The sequence below is a fragment of the Apus apus genome, chromosome 12 (assembly GCF_020740795.1).
Source record: "Apus apus isolate bApuApu2 chromosome 12, bApuApu2.pri.cur, whole genome shotgun sequence".
NCBI classification, from domain to species: domain Eukaryota; kingdom Metazoa; phylum Chordata; class Aves; order Apodiformes; family Apodidae; genus Apus; species Apus apus.
In genome coordinates, this window is record NC_067293.1 from 2,789,805 (window position 1) to 2,810,213 (window position 20,409).

At 50.9% G+C, this 20,409-nt stretch overlaps 1 protein-coding gene across 1 annotated transcript in view; it reads left to right on the top strand.

The window, feature by feature from the left end:
- The first annotated feature begins 8,725 nt into the window (after positions 1-8,725).
- The window catches only part of GPC4 (glypican 4), a 68,200-nt gene continuing 56,516 nt past the window's right edge, over positions 8,726-20,409 (top strand). The window contains exon 1 of the mRNA XM_051630338.1: positions 8,726-9,020. Within this exon, the coding sequence (XP_051486298.1) occupies positions 8,852-9,020 (169 nt within the window). The 5' untranslated portion in view covers positions 8,726-8,851. The remainder of the gene's footprint in view (positions 9,021-20,409) is intronic.

A 20,409-nucleotide genomic window follows, 5' to 3' on the forward strand; every position in this document is an offset into this window, starting at 1 on the left:
CAGGTCTGCCTTAGAAACCAAATTAAATTTAAAAGAATTTTTAAATTAAGAAATAATTAATTTGGAGTTCCATTCCTGCCATCTGGTTCTGCGTGTTTTGGGCGTGAGTTTTCAGTTTTCCCACTGCAGCCGTGGGACTTGAAAAAAACAAAAACCACAACCCTCTTTAAAGAGCTGAGGCAACAATTCCAAGTGCTGGGCACTTAAGATGAAGTATTGTGAAACCTAAATTGCAAGAGCTCAGCACCACTGATGGTTACCTGTGTTGCAGAAGAGGAGGGAGCACACACAGCTCCTGATGCTTCTCTTTCTCAACTGGAACAAAGATGTTGTGAGTCAGAATGAAATTTTCCCCAGGGAGCTTTTGCTTGGCCATTAATATCAAAAAGTGATGAAAGTTTGGGATTTTTTCCCCCCGGGTACAAGAGCCTGTGGTGAGCATCTGTGCACCGGGCTTGGTGGAAGCTGGTTGTTTTTGGGGGACAGGATGGTGAGCGTGCTGCAAGGAGGAGAGATGGTGGTTCTGCATGGTGGCAGTTTCAGAAGTGAGGCATGAGCACAGAGGAGACATTCCTGGACCTGCTGTTCCAGACCAGGGTGGTGCCAAGGAGGTGCAAACCGTGGCTGTGACACCCAGTGGGATGCCAGGTCCCTCAGCGAAGGCCCATGTGGCTCCTGTTTTGCATCACCCCCCAAAAGTTACTCCCCAGAAAAAGGGGACCTGGAGCTGTGCCCAGCCCTGTGCTGGTCATCTGGGGGGACTTCCCAGCCTCCTCACTGGGGATGCTGACCAGTGCTCCAGTGTGGGCTTTGGGAAATGGAAAGAGGAGGTGAGAAAAGCCTTTTCTTCTCCTCAGGTTTGTGGGTTTTTTCCCTTTCACTCCCTTTTTTCTTGTTTTTTTCTTTCCCTCCATCCTGTTCCGGATGTGGCTGGAGGCCGTGGGCTTTCCCAACTCTCAGGATGGAATTCCAGGGAAAGGGAGCACGTGGGACTCATGGCCTTGCCACGCAGCCCTCGGTGGTGGGGACAGCTGGGGCAGCACATCAAAGGGGCAGTGGCTGCTCCCTCTGTCCCCATCTCGTGTGGGACATGCTCCCAGCCCCGTGGCGGGACCACCCACGCCGCCCTGCACATCAATCAGCCCTGGCTGAATCTTGCCACTGGCCACCTCCCTGACCCTGCTGTCTCCCTCCTTTTCCCCTGGGATTCAAGTGCAAATGCCTCAGGGCTTCGGGCTGTGCAGCCCCAGCTCTGGCCGGCCATGGCCCTCCAGTGATGTGGGACCACTGCATCCCAGCTGATTCACAGCAGGGAACATTGACCCACAGGGGACTGAATGGCTGATTATTTTTTTTTCCACCCCTTTTTTCTTTTCTTCACTCCTGATCAACTACTGCAATAAAACTACTTTATTTTTGTTGTTGTTGTTGTTGTTGTTGTTGTTGTTTTGCCCCCTTTCTCCCCAATCTACGCCCAGACCACGATACCGGTTAAAAATATCATCTGTGAAAAGAGAAGGCAAATAAAGGAGCACATCAAAGCCAGCTGCCTGGAGCTGTTTGGTTGGGAGCAGAAACAGGGCTAGGCCCTGGGCCCATTATCTTGCTGATATCTAATGCCACCAACTCCAGCATGTGAGAAAGGAGCCTTTTTTTTTCGCAGCCGAGCATACCGGCCCCGCTGGTGTTTGGGAGCACAAAGGCAGCCATCCACCCCAGCTCTCCAGACAGACTGTTGACATGTTGCTCTCAGATTTCATTCCTGAAAATCTGGAACTTTACACCGAACAAATAACATGATCTTTTTCTTTTTTCTGTTTTTTTCCCCTTCATCTGGAAAGGATAAAAACAATTGCTGGCACTCGGAGCAGATCGCTCTTTCTTTTCCTCCCTCCTCCTTCCCGGCTTTCCTCACAAGCCCCGACTCGCTACCCGCAAGTCACAACTCGCATATTTTCATTTGAAAACTTTAAACCACGGGGGGTGAGGGGCGAGAGAGGAGGGGAATGAAACAGAAGATTAAAAAAAAAAAAAGAAAAAAGAATTGCAAGCAGCACCGATATAACCATGAGTGTCTGGCAGCCCAGCCCTCCTGCCGCCCCGGCCCCGTCGGGTGGGGAGGATGGAACAAGATGCATCCACACTCTGGGATGGATGGTGGGGAGTTCAAGGAGGTTTTGGTGCCTGCCACCCCTGGAAGCACTCACACTTTCCACTCTCTGTTTACAAATTCTTTTGAAATAGCATTTAAACAGAATGGAGCGAGTCCTGGGGGGAGGGGGAAATAATTATTTTATCATCATTTATTTATCGTTATTTTAGTTGTGCTGAAGGCCTGTGCAGACTGAGACTAGGACCAGTTCCCCTTGGAGCCCATGCTTCCCCTGGTCTCTTGCTGACCCATTTTGCCTCCCACATCCCAGGTGATATTTAAGGGCTAACCACTTCTGCTCTCATCCAGTAACAAAATCCTCAAAGTTGCTGATGTGCATCCCTGCTGTAATGAGGCAAATGTCTACAAACGAAGTGCTTGCTGGACTGGTGCCCAGGTGGAAGCGTTTTGAGGGGAATGAAAGGCCCTAGATGAGGTGCTGGGTGCAGTAATTAGGATCTCTGGAGCTCCTGCTGGCAAGCTCACAATGATCTTTCCAAGTTCTAAGAAACCAGCTTTGGGCTCTCTGCTGACCATCACAGGGTGGCTCCATCCCTGGAGAGGCAAAGCTTGACCTGCTCTGCTGCCAGTGGAAACCACCCTCCCACCCAGAAGGAGCAAGTGCCATCAGCAGTGGTGCCTGGCATCGGAGGGGACCAGGACAGTCCTGCTGGCAGCTGCAGAGCAACAGGCTCCCTCTGCCCTGGGCTTTTATCTGGCACAAGGGAGATCAGGTAATATGTAGGTATTACTCATTTTTAAGCAGTGCCAGCTGGCTGGGTTATCTGCTGCTCTGAACATGCCTCTCCCCCTCTCTTTCCTTTCCATGGCAGGAGATAATTTCCTGCTGCTCCGGGCAGTACTTGGGGTTGTTCCCCTCTGCCCCAGGTCTCCAGGGTCTGAGGCAGTGGGGCCAGTGAGGCCACCAACAGTAATCAGGGCCATCTCCAGCCGTGCCATGCTGGCCACACGTGCCAAGAGCTCTGGGCTTTGCCAAGAGCAGGATATGTTTTCTCCACATACAGGAGATAAGAGAAAATAAATATCAGGCTTGAATCGTGGCCAGGGAGGCTTAGGTTGGCCCTTAAGAAATGCTTTTGTGCAATAAGATCCCAAGTCAGTAGCTGGGACAGGCTGTGCAGTCTTATCGAGGGGGGGATTTTGAGAACAGAGGGGAAGGGGACAGCTTGAGGTCAGTCCTGCAGGGCAGAGAGGGAGGCATCAGGTATCGGAAGCTGTTTTCCAGTCCTAATCTCTGCAGCTCTGGGGTTTTGTGAACCCAGTAGCTGGGTGACAAGCTTATCTGTGGACCAGGAGACTCATGACTGAGACTAACCTGAGTGGGCAAGCTGGAGCACCTGGGCCGGTTGTGCCACTGCTCCCAGCACACACAAAACAACTCTTAGAAGGGCAAAAACTCTTAGAAAGGCAAAAAAAAGCAGCCCAGGGTGTGATGCCTGCTGTAAATGCAGCACTCCAGAGGGCCCTGAGCAAGGGACTGCCACTTGGAAGGGATGGAAATGCAAGAATGATATGTGGGCTTGTTTCCTCTGCCATCCCTGAATTACGCTATTCATCTTCTCCCCTGCCCTCCAACTGCTGCCTCCCCCCCTCTCCACCCTACCCCATGCACTCCCACCCCCCCACACGTCTATAGGAAGATTAGATTAGTGTGGATGTAGAACTAAACGTCATGGCTGTAAATCACACCAAAAAAGGCCTGTGTGAGGCAGACACAGGGTCCCTGGAGGGGCCCATCCTGCCATCCAGCCTCCTCAGCAGCAGCCAGATGTGCTGGGAAGCCAAGACAGGCATGGGATGCATGGCCACCCAGGGCAGGGAGGATGTGGACGTGTCCCTAGGGATGCTGGGCTGTGGGGAGGGGTGTGGGTGAGCTGGCCCTGCTCCCCTCACATGCTGCTGGTGTGGAGTGGGGTTGCCAGCCCAGCTGCCAGCATCAATCCAGAGAGCCACATGGTGGGCTTTGGGGAGATGCAGCCCGGGGACCCTCTTTGTGCCCCTGTAGTGGGGGAGAAGGGTGGAGAGGAAGCTGTGAGCGGCTCTGGAGCGACAGTGACTGACGTTCGCTTGCTGGGGATCTGTTGGGGAATATTTTTATCCACTGGGTGTGAGTGTGCTACACGTCAGAGCCATCTGCCACACAGTCATTTTTGGGAGAGCTGGGAAGTGCAGGCATGAGAAGCTGTGAAATGAATGCATTCCTGTGCCCTTCAAAGCCGTGTGTCCCCAAGTATCCTCCTTGTGGTGTCCGGGGACAGATCTGAGATGACTTCTTGTCCTGCTGGGAGAGAGACAAGCTCTTGCATTCCCTAAAATGGTCTTTGAGCCCCGCACACTGCAATCCAGTTCAGACACAGGGGGCTGAGTGAAAGCCTTGCAGCAGCTTCATTGCACACCTGGCCTGTTCCCCCACCATTAGCTTCCCCCCCTCTGCCCTCCTCACATCCTTCCATCAGCTTGGATTCCTTTGGGAAGTGTGCACAGCAACTTGCTCCCTGCTGCAGCAGAGCCCACCTGATGTTGGACTCCCTGCAGAAAGCAACAAGGAGCTAACCCACCCCTTACCCAGAGCTGAGCAGCTACTGTGGGAGGTTTTTGTTCTCTAGATGGGGTGAAGGAGCCCCAGGATAAAAATAAGTGATAAAAATAAATGGAGACATCAGTCCATGCCGAAACACCGGATCTGCTTGCCCTAAAATATCAGGCCTTTGACATTCGAAACCCAGATTCAGAGCTTCATCTTGCAACTAGTGGAATCCCCCCATCCTTGTGACAGATGCCCTGGATTAAACACCACCACCCCCCCCCGAATTTGTGGTATTTGGGGTTTTATCAAAGGAGGCTGTTTCCACTCGAGCCTCCCTTGTTCCAGCCCGACCGCTCCGCCGCAGGAGAGCGAACGCGCCTGGTTCAGGTTTACAATGAGCCGTCTCCTGCTGATGAGCTGGAGCTGGGAAGACACGCCTGTCCAGTTCCCTTTCAACACTTTCTAACTTCCTTGTGGCTCAGGCTTTCCTGCTGGAGTGTAGGATTTAATCACCCTTAATGATAGCCAGCCCAAGGATTGCATTCAGCCAGGTTTTCCTAAAGGGCTACATCTGAAATCTTTATCCAAGTACAACCCCCAGTAAATTCCCTGACAGATGACTGGGAGCACTGCAGGGCTGTGGCAGACCCTTGGCCAGGCCCAGGATTAAATGGAACCGAAAGCTTAAGCCCTCATAGGACCCCAGCAGGATTTTTGGATGTAATCGGTGCTGCTGCTGGTCTTGGGGTTTGTCTCTGCTGCCAAGATTTGTCGATGATAAAGGACTGCCCGGCTCCCTCCAACTCGAAGTTAAAATCGATCCAGCGAATCCCGCACGGGTGGGAATGACTTGTATTGATTCTTAGCGCAAGCCGGCACCTCGCCGACGTGGACTCGCTCAATACCAGCCTGATTTGTACTGATTTCACTGCACCCCCATGAAGGGCTCATGCCAGTTCCTCTGGAGTGGATTCAAAGAGGTTTTAATTGGACCAACACAACTTTGTGGTGTGGACGAAGGCTCGGGCAGGAGCTGCGCGGCCGCAGGTCTGGGAGGCAGCACAGCGGGGCCAAGCGAAGAGAAAGTGCAGAGGACGCGGGTTTCCTCTGGTTTCTCCTTCCCTACCCTTCCTTCTCTCTGAAAAGCTGGCAGGGCTGCAATTTTTCCATTGAATGAGATGATGGGAATTTGAAATGCCAAGTTGTGCAAGGCCCGTGGCACAGGCTGGAAGAGGCTCCACGCAGATGCAATGCGGCTGATGTCACCTTGTCTCCATCTCCCGTGCCAGGGATGGCTGTGCCGGTGGGTTCATGCTGCAGCTGGCTCTGCCCAGCCCAGGGGTGCCTCTGAGGGTGCTGAGGACACATTGGGGGTCCATCCAGGTAACAGAGGAGGCTTGCAGCTGACTTTGTGAGCAGGTAGAGCTGAAATGGCTCCAAAAGCCCTGCAGGCAGCGCGGGCTCAGTGCTCCGTGCAGGTAGGGAGATGGGGACACCAGCCTCAGCATCATGGAGCATCCCATGCCACTGTGGCAGGCCTTGAGGGATCTTCTAGGGCTGGGAAAGAAACACGGAGTCTGGGGCAGAAATAACTAATGGGGAGAGAGGAGAGTTTTGGGAGAGGAGGGAAGTCAGAAGTTTTTGTTCCAAAAATCAACGTCTTTTTAAAAAGAAACCACAAGTTTTTCCCTTTTGCTTTTCTCTGTCTTTTTCTCCTGGGGAAGGGAACGAAGTGGGGAAAGGGAATTGCTCAAGTGGTTTGGGGCAAGGGGGCTGGAGAGTTCTGCCAGATGTAAGAAAATGCTGGGGAAGGGGAAAAACTCAGAGGAAAAAAAAAAACCTTTTTGAGTCAGGCTATTTTCCCATTCCTTAAAAAAAACCAACAACCCCAAAAACCAGAAAAAGAGTTTTTCATGAAAAATTTCAGGCAGTCCCATTGTTTTGCTGCAGCCTTTGATTTAACTACTTGATCAAGTATTCGACAAAACCCTTCGTGTTTTTCAGGAGGTTTCTTAAATCCTGCCGAGGTATGGGATTATGAGAAACAACAAATGGCAAGCTGTCTCTAACCCCACAGACTTTCTCACTCTCGTTTTCTCTCTCACTTTGGAATAAAAAATGCAGTGCTCCCTGCTGAGTTCTCTTTAAAATTCACATTGTCTCTTCAAATAAAGGCTGGGAGAGTGAGGTAGTGCTTTGAAAACCAGAACTCAGTCATACATTGCAGGGCCAGATCCTAGAGGATTATTCTCTCTAAGGACACTTTATAACTTCATGAGAACTTCTGGCCTGGCTTGTCTCACCAGCTTGGTGTGAGTGGCCCTGGTGGATGGCGGGGTGGCTGAGACCCCTTTCCAGCAGGATGGCTGGATGTACCCCTGGAGACTTTTTAAACGATGCTGAAGCAAAACTCCAGCTTTGTCCCCAGGGATGTCTTGCCCTGTTTCCCATGGTGTGGGCAAGGGATCCTCCCTGCATCCCTGCCAGGGGGGGAATGCCCACTGCCACAGGAGCCTCTCCGTCATGGCTGGCCCAGGCTGGGCTGAGGTGACATGGCTTTCCATTGCTTTTGGTGTAACTCCTTGACTGCAGCAGCTTGTGCTGCCCCAAAGCTGTGGAGAGCTTTGTCGCCGCTGGAAAGCTCGGAGCTGAACGAGAGTCTTGTTCCCAGGAGAAGCGCCTGGCAGGGCAGCGTGGCCGTGGTTTGCTGGGAAAATGAATAGAGGGTCTTTTCCTCCTGACCCCCCCCGGCATTTCGCTGACAAAAGCTTGAGAGCAAGGGGGTGAAGCTGGCAACTTCCTTTGCTGTTGTTTTCAGTCTGTCCTTCCCCAGTGCAGCTATGAGAGAAATGAGGGTAATAGAGGAGCATATTGAAATGTGAACAGCTGCACAATTCTTTTTTTTTTTTTCTTTTTTTTTGAATGATGCTATTGCCAGGCCATTACACTGTCAGGGGCAAATTACAGTGCTGAGACACAGCACGGGGAGCAGACACACGGACGCTGCAGCAGGACAGAGCTGCCCGTGCAACATCCACACCCAGGGAACATGGACAGTGAGACCTCACCGTGTCAGACAGGGAGCAAAGTCTCCTGAAGCAGATCCTTGAAGTGACATTACAGCTCAGTGATGTTCTGACAGTGCCTGCCATTCTTGCAGCAGTATTTCCATGATTTTCAGTTAACAGAAGCGAGCAGCAATTATTGCTGGGCTTAAATCCCTGGTTTGAGGGTTTAGGGGGGCTTGTTGACATCTGTGCATGTATCTATGTGCAGAGCTGGAGAATGAAGGAGGAAGAGTGACCAGATGGTTTTGGTGTCTGTGCTCCCGAGGCCTCTGTCCCGCCAAACCCTTGGAAACAGAAGATCAGTGAAGAAACCAGCCAGTTTTGACGAGTCTTTCATGCACGTAGCTCAAACCTGTCACAGCGATGTCAAAACTCATCAGCTTAGTAGCCAGCCTGGAGCACAGCCGAACCATCTCCAGCTCCGGTTAAGGAAGAACAGCCATCCCTTTCCAACCCCTGGCAGGGAATTTCTCCTTTCACTGAGGAGCACTTTGGAGCTTAGGGATGGATGGGGAGCGAGGTGGGAACTCCCCGCGGCCGGGGAACGCTCAGCCCCGGCTCCAGGCTGGGGCCAGCCCTGCTGAGAGCCGAGGAGCTGGAGTCTCCAGGCCGGCGGGAACTTGGCGGCGGGCCGGGCCGGGGTCCCCGCAGACCCCCAGGGCGAGAGGGCGCCCACTCGGGGCCGGGCCGGAGCGGGCTGGGGGGGGGGGGCCGGCCGGGGCTCTGCTCCGCCTCCCTGGGCGGGCGGATCCCAGCTCCTGATTTTCCCGGGGGCTGCAGAGGCTTGTCCCGGCCCTGCTTGGCTGCCGCCCTCCCCGCCTCCCTCCTCCTCCTCCTCCTTTCTCCTCCTCCTGCTCCACCAACCCCATGTGCTTCCTGCCTGGCCAAGTTTGCAGATCGCCGCCGCACGCCGGGCCAGCGGAGCCGCGGGGCAGCGGAGCGGGTTGCGGGGCAGCGGGTTGCGGGGCAGCGGGGTGCGGGGCAGCGGGCGCGGCTCCTGCGCGGCGGGGCAGGCTCGGCGGAGGCCGGCTCCGGCCTCGGGGCGCTCTGGCCCGGCCCCGGCGGCCCCTGCCCGCCCGCACCATGCCGCGGCGGCACGGCTGCTTGCCGCCCCTCCTCTGCACTTTGGCCGCCCTCAGCCTGCCGCTGCTGCTGGCCGCCGAGCCCCGCGCCAAAAGTTGCTCCGAAGTGCGGAGGCTCTACGCCGCCAAGGGCTTCAGCCAGAGCGACGCGCCCAGCCACGAGATCAGCGGTGAGTCGAGATCGTCGCCGCCGCCGCCGCCGCCTTTGTGCTTGCCCGGCCCGGCCCCGCGGAGCGCGGGCTGCCTGCTTGGCGACCCCGGCCCTGCGGCCGCTCGCCCGGGCTGGCTCTCCCCGCGGGGCGCGCTGCCCAGCCCGCCTCCCGGAGCTCGGCTCGGGGCGCCCGGCTCGGCTCGGCTCGGCTCCCCGGAGCCGGTCGCTTGTCCCGCCGCGGGAGCCGCAGCCCCCGTGCCGCGGCGGGACGCGCCTGTTGCCGGCCCCGCTGTGCGCGGCGGCGGAGCGGGCGCTGCCTGCCCTTGGGCTGCCTTTCTCCCCCGGGGCCGCTGGCCGAGGGACGGAGGAATGGTTTCTTTTTTCCTTCTCTTTTTTTGGTCTTTTTTGTTCTGTTTTTCTTCCTTCCACCTTTGTCCCGAGGTACTTGCTCATCACGGGGACAGGAGCGCTCGCAGCCGGCAGCAGTAGGAAATGGTAGCTAATGTGCTCACACCCAAAACATTTTATTCTTTTTGTTTCATCCTTCATCTCCCTCCCAGGGCCGCTGCTTTTATTTCCCCTTCTGAATGACCTACTGGACCGCATTCTCCGCGGAACAAAGGAAGTGCCTTTTTAGCTGGAATCCTCGGAGACCACCAAGGACTCCAGCTCATGCACTGCAATTTCGCACTACTTTCAACAATAACAAAAATGCATGACTGAATGGCTCAAAAATGTGGAGTGTTAGAGGCATTCATTTCGGTCTAGGACACTGTCACAACACAGACAGACCCCAAATAAATACCTTTAGACGGCTAAAATAGAAGCTGGGGGTAATCTTTACCATTGGTGTGCCCTCCAGATATGCATACATTGTCCTTTTCAGTGACAAAAAACTAGAATTATTTCAGTCGGTTGCACTTTTATATTGTCAGACTAATGATATGTGTTTAGCCAACATCTGTTTGAATAAAATTGCGGGCCCGTTTACTTCTCCAAGAAATATTTTAATGAGAAACGTCTGACTGGTTGCAGTTAAAATACTCTCTCCCCTTCACCCTCCCTGCTTTGTGAAATGGTCTCTAATAAGTAGGCTTGGTTTTGATTTGAGTCCAGCCCTCATCGGTGTAGGATCAGGACGTGAGCAGACTTCCTCATAAGTCCAGTATTGCAAAGGTCTGACCTAGTCCTTATTTTATATATTGTTGCTCAAGATGACTTGGTGAGCTTTGGAGGATGTCGGGAGTAGATCATGCTGACAGGTCTTCCATTTCAGCCTCTAGAGCTGTTGTGGGTTTGACCCTGTGCTTTTGAAATAAGGGGTCAGAGAAATGTGATGAGCAAGGTAAGATTATTTGACAAAAGAAGGGCTTTCTGCAATGACACGCTGAAAATAGCAGCTGGGCTGTGTCGTGGTTCCAGGGGTGCAGGGTGTCTGTGTCTGGTCTTGCTTGGAAAGCAACAGGCCTTGCAAATTTAGGTTTTAAATGTCATCCTGCTCTGCAGGGTGTTTCAGAGAGGATGGTGGAAGTCTTTTAAAGGAGCTGTGTTGTGTACAGCTTTGAAGTGTGGTGTACCTCAAGTGCAACTGCACTTAAAATTACCTCAACTGGGGTGCTACACCTGCTGCAGTTTCACATTCCCCCGCAAATTCATGTGGTTTTGGTGTGTTTTGTGTTTAAAGGCTCTGGATACCCTCTCTGGTCACTCAGCTGGCTTATGTGGAGGGTAAGGGCTCAACCTCAGAAGTTTTTAACTTAGGAGCTTGTGGTGCTTCACCTGCAGGGTCGGAACTGGGATCCAGCGTACTGAGAGCTGGGTGGGAAACAGCCCCTGATAATGCTGGAGGCTGAGGTCTGACACCAGCTCTGCCGTGTGTATTGTGTCTTGAAAAATGAGTCACTTGCCCAACCTTTGATTTCGGTTGGTGTTTCAGGTGATAGCAGCGTGTTTTCCTTCAGGTGGGTGAGTGAATTGGCGAGGCAGAGGCAGCTGCCCTGGAGCCTGGCTAATCAGTGGGAACAAGATAAATGTGCATGGGAAAGAGCCGTGTGTTTGGACGAGTATCCCGTTTGGGTGATGGAAACTGGTGGTTTCTGCTTGGAAGCACCTCTCTGCTCACTAAACTGCAGTGGAGAACAGGTTGGAGAGGTTTCAACAGGCTGTGATGCGGATGGGATAACATATGGACACATGCTGATTACTGGCATGAACTCAGGTCTGAAGTCCATCAAGTTCCTCTTTAGATTTTTGTACCAGTTTAGAAGGTTGTGCTTTATTCCTTTCTCTTACAGTATTGCTTTAGATCGCAGTGCACAGATAGAAAGTCCCTATCACCTTTCCAAAAAGGTGTCCTAAAAGCTGTGGCAAATGAGTTTATGTAAGTGTAGTGACTTTATTTACTGTCGAAGCAGGCAGGGATTACTGATCCTACAAAATGTTGCCCTTGAATTGTTAAAGTGAAGCAGCTGGAGGGCTTGGGCAGGTGTGCCCCTGCATCAGGCTGCGTGAAACTCATCCTCACCAGATGGGCACAGGAGTCATTTGGGGTTTAGCAGCATCTCAAGTGCCCCTTTTTCCCATGTTTATCTTCTCCTGCAGCAGTAGGTATGTGCAGTTGTTTATTTCTCTCGAGAAAGGGCCCATTCCAGCAGTCTTTCTATCTGTGTCATCGTTATTTCAGTCACATTAAATGGCTATTGCTTGTCCATAATTATGTAGCAGTTAAATCTAATATTTGTTTGGACCAGCTTTAGGACGTAATTAGGTTGTGCATAAATGGCAGGTTATATCTTGCTGAAGTACATAAGCATTTCTGAAAGAAGTGCACAGCTGGTCAGCTCATTGCTTGCTTGGTAAAAGGTGTATAATATGTTATTTGCAATGTGGAATGTCTAGAAATTGTTTCCTTTTATGTTAACTTGGTGTTAGAGGTATAAAGAGAGACTTTACTGCTAGAAATCTGTATGGAAGCAGTTCATAAGTCATGGCCCTTTGGTGCAGTCTTGTATCTGAGTGATCTTTAGTAGCTTCTGTACTGTGATGTAAATGTTGCAAAGCACATGGCAAGATGCAATCTTGCTGCTGTTGCTGGAAAGATCAGCATTTTCATAGAGCTGATGTATGTAGATGGTTGGTTTGTGGAACTTGACTCTTCATGATGTCTAGGTAGTAGGTGCTGTGGGGAGGGCACCAGCCTGTGACTGGTTTTAAGAGTACTTCAGAAGTTTCCTGAGGAAAGGGCATGCATCTTGGAAGGGTGTCTGTAGAGCCAAAGGTTGCTGGCTTTGTTAAAATGCCGCCTGGAAAGTGTAATTCCTTGTTGAACCCACATGTCTCTGGGCTGTGGTGGTGTTGGAGCAAAACTCCCTGGGAGGGACCATCTGCAGGGGTGGCTTGCCCTGGTTGGTCTGGTGCTGGTGTGGCTGAAGAACAAGATGCAAAGTGAGCTGGTGTGGATGGCATCCGGAGACCCACAGGAGGTGGCTGTGATTTAAAAACAAATAATCCCTCTTTCAAAGGGGCTCCCTCTTGCCCTCAGGTGTTAAAGGGATGGAAATTCCTTCCCTTTTCCTGCTAATTGAAAGACATAGATGTTTCTTTTCCTGGATTGAAAAGGGGGGGGGGGGAAATCTAGCCTGTGGGTGGAAAGTTAACCTTTGAATTCCCTGCAGAAGTCTAATGCCTTCCCTCACTGGAACTGCTGTCCTGTGTACTTGTGAGGATTTTGTGGTGGTATGGAGGCAGGCTTGTGTGGAAGATGTCCCGTGCTCAGCCTCAGTCAGGGTGCTCTGTAATCTTTGTCTCTATTTAAACTGAATTAATGGAACAGCTGCGCTCATTGGTTGGCAGCGATGGAGAGGCAGTTCTTTCACAGTGGCAGAGGAAATCACTTGGCCCTTGATTTCGGGATCAAAGTGACTTTGGCAGAGGTGCCCCGATGTCCTCTGCCCTGTTCCCAGTGTGTTCACAGCTGTCAGTCAGGTGCCATCACCCTAGTGTGCCGCCTTGGTTGATGGGGAAGGCTGCTTGGCTGGCATTGCTGGTTTATGTATAAAATTCAGCAGATGCATTTGTAGTTTTTGATGTTCTTCTCTTCCACGTGGCTTCTTCCAACAGAGAAACAGTTTCTGGGTCTTGTCCAGGACTGTGTTCCTCGTGCTGTCTGGCACTGCTGAGCCTGTTGCACTCAGTTTGCACAAGACAGCTCCTGGGCTCGTTGGGGTATGAGAAATACCAGATAATCCCTGCTTCTCCTTGCCATATGAAGGTGTGGAGCTACCTGGCTGCAGTGTAGCTGTTTGCAGTGGCCCTTGCCCGGCGAAGGCAGTGGTCCTTGGCAGCAGGGTGGTTTCTCCTGCCTGGCCTGCAGTCATGGAGAAATGGCCTGACCACCTGTGGGTCGGGAAGTGGCTGTCTGAGAACATCCCTGCAGCAAGCACAAGCCCTGGTGTGGAAAAGCAAACCGAAGAGTCGCTGGAAGTATTTTTAGCTGCTTCTAATGTCATTTAGCAGCTGGAAGCAGCGGGAGGGGAGGTGCTGGCAGCATGCGAGTTGCCCGCAGGCCACCAGCGAGCTCCCTGGTGTCCAGCGCTGGCGGCTGGGTGGCTCGGCAGGCCTTGGCGAGCGGTGGCTCCCGGCTGAGTCATGGCTCTGGCTGCTGCTTGCCTGTGACTGCCTTCTCCCTGGAAATCTGCAGCCCGGGGTTTTGCTGGGCTGCAGCAGCGCCCCGTGTCCTAGCAGCCGGCAGCGTGAAGCGTGTGGTTAGCAGCAACTGCTTGCAGTGGTCCGGGCTGAGTGGGAGTATCGTTTTCCTTGGCAGACACTTCATAGAAAGTTCTGTTTTTTCTGCCAGAATAAGCAGTCATTACATTCCATACAATTCGTAGTCAAATTATTATCTATTGTTAAAATTGCCTTAATTATCAGATGTTTCCTTAGACATGTAGCTGTTTTTTAAGAGGCTGAATAGAACTGTGTACATTGCGCAGGAGGCCTGAGCTGCACAATGTTTCCAGTACTGTTCTGTAGTTTCAGGGAGATTTTCTGTGGCTTTCGAATGTCAACAGACGTTTTATCCTCTGTGAAACGGCAGCAGAGCAAGGCTGGCGCAGCAGCAAGGCACTGGGTTTGCCTGGGATCTCTGCCCTCCACCCTGGGAGTTATCCTTGATAAATGTGGAGCAGTGCAGGCTGAAGCATCGCTGCTGCGTGGGAGCAATAGATATGAGATGGTTCTGCTGGGAGAAGGTCCCAGACAAGCATCTTCTGTCTTGGAGGTGCAGGTAGTGCCTGGCCAGCAATCTTCCCCCTGGCAGGAGGCTGGAAGGGTCCCAGGTTATTCGGTGATGTCCATGGTTTTATCCTGCTCTGGCTGCTGGCTCGTACAGACCCTGCTGTCCTGGTTACATGTAATGGGTTGCCAATCCTGGCAGTGCCCCAGAGCCTGTGTGGATGGAGGAGGGCTGCCAGCACTTCTTCAGGGGCATAGTTCTCCCCTCTCATCTCCTCCACCCATAGCTATTCCCCTGATCAGCAGGGTGGTGCTCACCACAGGACTTCTGTGGATGTGCACACGTGTGTCAAGTTGCAAGGGCTCAGTCCTTCATATCTTCCTCCTTGTCTTCTCCCAAAACCCACGGGATGGAGCATCAGGATTATCCTGTCTGCTCCAAATCCTTTGCCTCCTCCCAGAAGAGGAGCGACCCTCTCAGACCAATTCCTTGCTTTTGTTCTGCCTCTTTTTTTTCTTTTTTTTTTTTAATCGGGGTGGGGGGGGCTAGAGGAAATTCTTGTTAGGCAAAGAGGTCAGGGTGTGTGTCTCCTCCCTGGCTGAGATCGAGAGAGCAGGGCTGCCAGACCCGGTCTCCGGGGCAATAACCTCCTCGCATTCCTCACATTCCTCCTGCTTTCTCTTTCTTTTGAGATTATGAAGATAACTTCCTTCTCTCATTGCTAAGCAATGGAGGGCCTGGGGAAAACTCTTAAATTTCCCCCTTGCTTGCAAAATTACCTTGTGTGCTCCAAGATGCCCCAAAGCAAACCCCTCTGGTGCCCTGGAAGGGGCAGTTTGTGCTGTTTGTTGCCATTTGTGCATCTTGGGAAGGAAGCTGGTGCTTGCATTATTATTTTTTTTTTAATTACCAAACATTTTAATTAAAAGAGAATGACTTTGCTGTAGCCTGTCTTACCTGCTTCCTGGTTTGTTAAAGACTCTACGTTTCGTGAAACTGTTTTGCCTTTCTAGCAGAGATTTTGGGCCGTCTCTGTTGTTTCATTGCCCACGTGGTGTGCGTGCAGCCCCACGGAAGCTGTAGCTGAAGCATCATGTTTGTTCTGGGGGATTTTATTCTTGTTTACATCTTTCTGGTCCAGGAAAAACACTTGGATAAAAGCAGCGTGTTGGGAAGAGGGGAGCTGATGAGGAGGAGCTGGAGGCTTTATGTGCGTGGGGCTGGTGGCAGCCACGTGGGCTGTCATCAGGCTTTGCCCTCCCAATGCTGGGGCTGTGCTGGTTTTCTCAGGATGGCATTTTCTGTTTGCAAACAACTTGGCTTTCTTGCACACATCTCTGCCCTGCTTCCTGCAAGGTTTGTGCCTTGCAGTCTGGCATGTCTTGTGTCCCTATGGGAGCTTGGAGAGGGGTGAGATGGGATGGGGAAGGGGTGATGGTCCCCAAGGGCAGTGGTGCATCACCTCACTGGTGAACCGTGGTACTTGAAGGGATGGAGATGGTACTTAGTGTGTGTGTGTGGACCTGCTGGGTGGGATTTGCCTTTGTTAAGGGTTCACCAGTGTTGGTTGATGTGAAATTAGGATTGTAGTGCTTTTTCTCGATGTCAAGCGCTGCCTGATTTCTCCTCCCAGTTGTCCCCCTTCAAAAAAACCTGCGTTCTTAGAAGTGCCTTTTTTTTTTTAATCTTAAAAAAAATAAAATCTGTTTGTTTCCAGTCTTTCTACTCAGATTTTTCTGTGGTTTATGATGTGGGCTGATGGACTTGGGTGTATGCAGGTTCCCTGTGAGGGACTCCTCCCTCAGCTGGTTTGGGTGTAGGAAAGGTGCGTGGTCAGCAGAGAGGAGCTGCCCTGAGCAGAGGATTTCAAAGGAGTATTTCTCTTAATGTTTCCAATTTAAAACTTGAGAATTGTCTGGATTTTAAGCAAATTCAGATGGGAGCAAACAATGATGAAATGTTAAAAATATGTTTCAACATTTTTGTGGCAATAGGAACTGTTCTCATACAGGCTAGGCTGCAGCTTTTGGGAGGTGAAACTATGTGGCCCTTACACATTGTCAGCATTGTTGCTACTTTTTTTTTTCTTCTCCCTCTTCTTTTCTTAAAATGCTCATAGGAAATTGGCTTTGGTAATTGAGTTTCTACAGAACCACAACATCCAATAGCTTTTCCTCTCCAGGGGTCACACTTAGGTTAGTTTAAGTCATGTGCAGTCGGTTTAACCTCTTGTGGTTTGTAGTGCTATTCTAGAAATTACTGGTGATTTGGGGTGTGTTAAGAGTAACAACTTCACAGGAAAACCCCAAATGTCAGGGTGTCTGGTTTTCAGACAGCTCTGACCACTCACCCCATGAAAACTGGGCACCTCGTGGGATGTCCCTCGAAGGGACGTGCTTGCATCAGAAAATGTAGTTAAAGCCTTTACGGCCTGTTGACTTTCCTTTTGAAGGGAGCTGAAATAAGCCTTGGTGAATTGTTTACCTGTTTGACTTGTAACATCCGCCTGCTTTGGAAGCAGGGTGTGCAGAGCTTGTGCTGGCTGCTCGGCGCTGGGTCACATCGCCCTGCGTGCCTGCTCCCCCGGCAGCAGTGCCCATGGACCCCCAAATCCCTGGGGTTTAGGGGCTTTGCTGGCAGCAGAGAGCCAGCTTTAAGAAATTATGAGCCGTGGCTTCAGCTTGGTAGCATTGACAGTCTGGTATAAAAAAGCTCTGTGTTGCAGGCTGTGATGACAGGGGGTGATAAATCACTCTTGGCTGGTGCTACAGGTTCCAATAATGGTGTTTTAAAAAGATTACATGGGTTTTAATACAAACTTTTTGCTTCTTTGTACTCTTTAAAGAGCGGAGCCTGTTTTGATTCAGCATTCTTGGAACACAAAGAGCCAGGATTTTTACTGGGCTGAAATGCAGATTTCTGCATCTCCTACAAACATGAGGATCTTGTTGGAGAGTCTTTATAGCAAACTGGCTGGCAGTGTCCTCTTTAACTTAAACAAACAGCTTTGCCCAGCTCTGGTGAGTGCTATTAGAAGGAAATTTGTGATAGGGAGGGACTTTGCTTGATAGTAATAAGATGGAAAAATAACCTCATGCACCCTCCCTGACTTTCCTTGACCTGTTCCCATGGGAGGACAGACATTTACGTGATCAAAGAAACCAGCACAATTATAAGCCCAATGGAAAAATTCCCTTGCTGGGTGTGCATGGGCACCTGAGCGGGCTTTACCTTTGCTCTGAGTAGTGCAGGGTGGATATTTTTTGCCCACCTGGCACCCTTTGGGTTTCTAAAGCATGACGGCTGGCAGGTTTGGGGGAGCACAGCGTGCCTGGTGGGACAGTGCTTCTGTGCCAGGCCAGAGGCTCAGGAGCAGGCAGCTGGCAGAAATCCAGAGGTCAGAGTGGTGCCACTGGTTTGGTTTGAACTGGAGGAAAGCAAAGAGGCTTCCTCCTGAGTTTTGGTTTGGTTTAGAGATGGAGCTGAGGGTGCCATGGGACAGGATGCTTTTCTTGTTGGTGGGGGGAAAAATGGCTTTGATAGGGTCTGCTAATGATTCAGTGCTGTTTCCATAATAATTGTGGTTCGCTTTCATTACCTCTCATAATGAGATTGCCTTCTTCTAGTGCAGTCGTTTGTTGGGCTGGTTTTACATGCTGCTGCCTCCTCACTCCCTGAGCACAGCATTGGGCTCACGCCAGGGTGAGGAGGCAGCATCAGGGCTTTAATCCTGGCCTGGCCTCCCTTCCCAGGCTCCAGACACGGAGAAAAACTCAACAACTTGTCATTGCAAAGGGGGTTGTATTGCTGGGGCAACTTCTGAAAAACCCAGGAAGCTGTTTGGAGCATTGAAGAATCTTAGTGGAGTTGAATTTAAATTAATTTTGGATGATTTCTCAGTACCGTGCTTATCTTTGTACTAAAAGCTCTTGGTTTTAGCTTTTGGCAAGGAAAGGAATCCACTGACCTGCTTCCTTCCACTGGGGGAAGAATCCAGGTCCTTTCGCTTCTGAGATCCACCGTGTCAGAAGCACCAGTGTGACTGTTGATGTGCATCATGGCTGTTGTTTGTGTGTGTGAAGCTGCAGCCTAACCTTGATACAGGACGTGTGTGCTTCCCACAGCTGACTAATGGTGGATGTGGTGTGGAGCTGCTGGGTGGCACCGGGGGGTGACACCCACTGCTGAGCTCTTATTTAATAAGTAATGTCACTGGCAGGAGGATACAATGGCGTGAGCACTACCTTTTGAAAAGGTAAGGTAGGGTGTCGTTTTGTTGCATTTTGTTTGGGTTTTTTTGTTCCTTTTGTGCTTGATAGTGGTTGCAGCTTTGACACAGGGCAGTGGGTGCTTGCCCAGTGGGTGCTTGTCAGCAGGGTCAGGGCCTGCATGTGTGGCTTTGCAGATGCCACTTGCTTGTCCCAGGGCATGCACATTCTTTCCCCTTCGGCTGCAAGTGACCATTTATTTAGAAATATACCCGAAAAGATTTGCTGCCAGTCATTCCTTAATGTCTCGGCTGGTGGAGGGAGGGCAGAGGATGAGTTGACCTTCTCCTTTCCAAAACAGAATATTTTTTTGGGCTGGGGAAGGTGGCTTGGCCACCTTGTGCTCTTGGCCACATTTCTCTAATTAACATGAGTTAATTGGTGCTGGTTGGAGAGCCACGGCATGGTGGTTGGAGGAGGCTTGAAAGGTCGGGGTTCAGGGCTGTTTCTGCCCCTTGAAGCCAGGCCACCAAAGGGACACAGATCCTGATCACAGGCACCTAGCTAGTGAAACTCCACATAACTCAGCTCTCTGCTTTATTAAAGGCTCCTTTATACTACTTTTTTTTTTTCTTTGCCATAACCCCTGTGAGAACAGCCAGCCTTTTCAGCAGCCTGAACCTCCCTTACCGGGTCAGCCTGGCTGGCATGGGGCTGCTCCAAACCAGCCCCAAAGCTGCTTCCAGAGCAGTCTGTGAGTGGGTGAGGATGCCAGGCAAGCCTGGTGCTCACAAACAGCCTTTTCCAGCCCTGCCAAAACTGGGGACCATCCTGCTCACCAGCTAGCTCAGTAGGATACTGAAAAATAGTTGTGGCGAGTAGGGGTTAATTTCTAGGTATCAAAATATGCACAAAAGGTTAAATGAGACTTCCTCCTTGTCAGTGAATTACGGCTTTAAAATATTTGCATTCTTTCCTGAAAGATTTAGGAATAATTATATAGCACTCAAGGGCAAGGCATTGCCAGATAAACTTAACAACTCTATAATTTGTACTCGAGGCAGGGTTTCCTGTAAATGATAGCTTTGTGTAATTTTACAATACTGCTTCCAAATGTTTGCTGGGTATGAATTGCCAGCTAAACTGGACTAGTGAATCTGGAAGAGTATTTATTTGTTTGTTTTTGCAGGCAATAAAAGCTGCTGTATTGGGCTAAAACTTGGCATCTCCTTTAAAACTTCCAGGCATCCTTTCCCGGGAAGGCTTGGTGGGGCGTGCAGCTGATGTGGGGTGCAAGAAGCTTTCCAGCTTCCCTCTGCAAAATCCCTGAGCTGGTCTAGGATCTCCTCCTGTCCTGCTTTTCTTTTTCTGGGGTCGGGAAAGGAACGCTGCAGTCACAACACACATACTTTATTTCCATTACTCAAAGCTGGAGTCATGCACAGTTACAGCCAAAGACACTTCAGCAGCTCTGGGGATAACAAGATAGCTGACAGACTGGAATGCGGATTTATCAGGGGTAAAAACTGGCAAAATTCCTTATTTCTGATTCTTCTTTTTAAATAGGGCCTTCATGCTCCTGCTGCATGAGCCCACCACGAGTTTTAACCCCTTGTGTTCTTTCAGCTGAATCCAGGGATGCACCATGGAACTGCCTGTGTGTCTTCTGGGATTAAATTGCTCAGCCCATGTGCTGTTTTTAAACTACAAAGCTCTTCCAGAAAATATTTTGAATGGTTTTCTTATTTTAAAGTGTGGATCTTTGCACCCAGTGTGTGTCTGAGTGACCACAGAATGCAGATTTTTGCTGTGTTGCCTTTGGTCTGGCAGTTTTGGAGGCTACTGGGCAGTTAGCGTCGGAGGATTGTGCCTTGAAATCCGCTTCCGTAGGATTTGATTCATATTAATTTCTTTCAGAGCAAATCTCTTTATTGGCTTCAGTTACATTTTGATGTAGAGCTACTTTT